This window comes from Cynara cardunculus, unplaced genomic scaffold (assembly GCF_001531365.2).
Source record: "Cynara cardunculus var. scolymus isolate 2C unplaced genomic scaffold, CcrdV1 Un_Scaffold_1679, whole genome shotgun sequence".
Lineage (NCBI taxonomy): Eukaryota > Viridiplantae > Streptophyta > Magnoliopsida > Asterales > Asteraceae > Cynara > Cynara cardunculus.
Genome location: NW_020200835.1, coordinates 35,168 through 36,723, shown reverse-complemented (window position 1 = coordinate 36,723; position 1,556 = coordinate 35,168). Strand labels below are relative to the sequence as shown.

Below are 1,556 nucleotides of genomic sequence, written 5' to 3'. Positions count from 1 at the left end.
AACTTTCCACTGTGGGTACTCCTCACGTATGAGCGTGGGAGGTTTCGATTGTGAACCAGTGCTCATAAAGGAAGTATTGGCTGGATTCGCCATTAGAAGAAGCAGAAAAATAGGAATAAGAAGAAAACAGATGAAATAGTGAAAAACAGGGTAACCTGAAGAAGACGACTGTTTTTTCTTGAGCGAATGAAGATTAATACCAAGAACAGAATAAATCAAAATAGAATTTGATTCCTGCTCTGATACCAATTGTTAGGATCGATTAACACAGTTCTTATATTAACCCAATACGATAAATGATCTATATGACAAACACAGTGCAGCGGAAACAAAGTAAGAATCAAATAGAGCAATGAATCAAGAACAATGAAGAACAAGCAGACAATGAATATTAAGAACACACGAGAGAAGCTTCAAATGTATTTCAATTGAATTGAAAATGAACGATTACAATACTGGAAGCACACTTAATTACAAATGCTTAAGCTGCTATTTATACTCGTTCCTAACGACTTTTATGACAAGACCTAGACGTACAAATTAATCTAAGCCGTTCAAATAAAGCGGATTACAAACATTCACGTGATAAGCACGAGCAGCTAACTAATCTAAGTAAAACAGTAAAGAAGTTCTTCACAGAAGATAAGACTGCAGACCCTCTGTGAGCCATCCTAGAGGCTCTGCTGGATTTCACTTGAGAGCACTTGAATCCAGAGGATTATCTTCCATAACCTCTATGATAGACAACAAAGGTCCTGTCATCTTTGACTTGTAAGCTTTGAATACAGAGGACCAGTTTCCAGAACCTCTGTGGTAGACAACAGAGGTTCTGTCACACTTCACTTGTATGATAGAACACCTTCTGTTGTTGGTCCTCTATGGTCTTCTGTGGTGGAACCTCTTCTGTCAACACTTGCAGAATTTACTTTTTTCATACTTTTACATTAAGTGAAATGAGAGCTAACACTTTGTCTTTGGAAGAGGTTTTCTTTTTCTTTGTATATATTTCTTTCTCTTTTACCTTGTTCTTCTCCCCCTTGGATGAATATTTTCTCTGAGAGACTACTTTTAGAGAGGTAGTTGGTTTGGTGTGGCATTGAATAGCGAAGTCGTTACCATCATCGTCTTTATCATCATCAGCAGCAAGATCTCTTCCAGCATCAGGAAAGGACAAGGGATCATCAGCTTCATCGTTGTTAGCTCTCATTTCTTGAAATGTAAAAGTACGGAAAAAGTAATTACAGCAAGTGTTGAAAGAAGAGGAACTATCACAGAAGATCACAGAGGACCAACAAAAGAAGTTCAACGTACAAGTCAAAAGTGACAGAACCTCTGTTGTCTATCACAGAGGTTCTGGCAACTGGTCCTCTGTAGTGAAAACATACAAGTCAAAGACAACAGAACCTCTGCAGTCTATCACAGAGGTTCTAGAAGATGATCCTCAAGGATCAAGCTCTTTCAAGTTATATCCCGCAGAGCCTCTGGGATGACACACAGAGGGTCTGCAACAACATCTTCTGAAGTATAGTTCTTTGCTGTTTTACATTGGTTATTAG

At 38.4% G+C, this 1,556-nt stretch overlaps 1 protein-coding gene across 1 annotated transcript in view; it reads right to left on the bottom strand.

Annotated features, from left to right (window-relative positions):
* Positions 1 to 1,207, bottom strand: part of LOC112502627 (nucleolin-like) — a 13,294-nt gene extending 12,087 nt beyond the window's left edge. The window contains exon 1 of the mRNA XM_025106582.1: positions 1,117 to 1,207. Within this exon, the coding sequence (XP_024962350.1) occupies positions 1,117 to 1,207 (91 nt within the window). The remainder of the gene's footprint in view (positions 1 to 1,116) is intronic.
* Between the last annotated feature and the right edge of the window lie 349 nt (positions 1,208 to 1,556).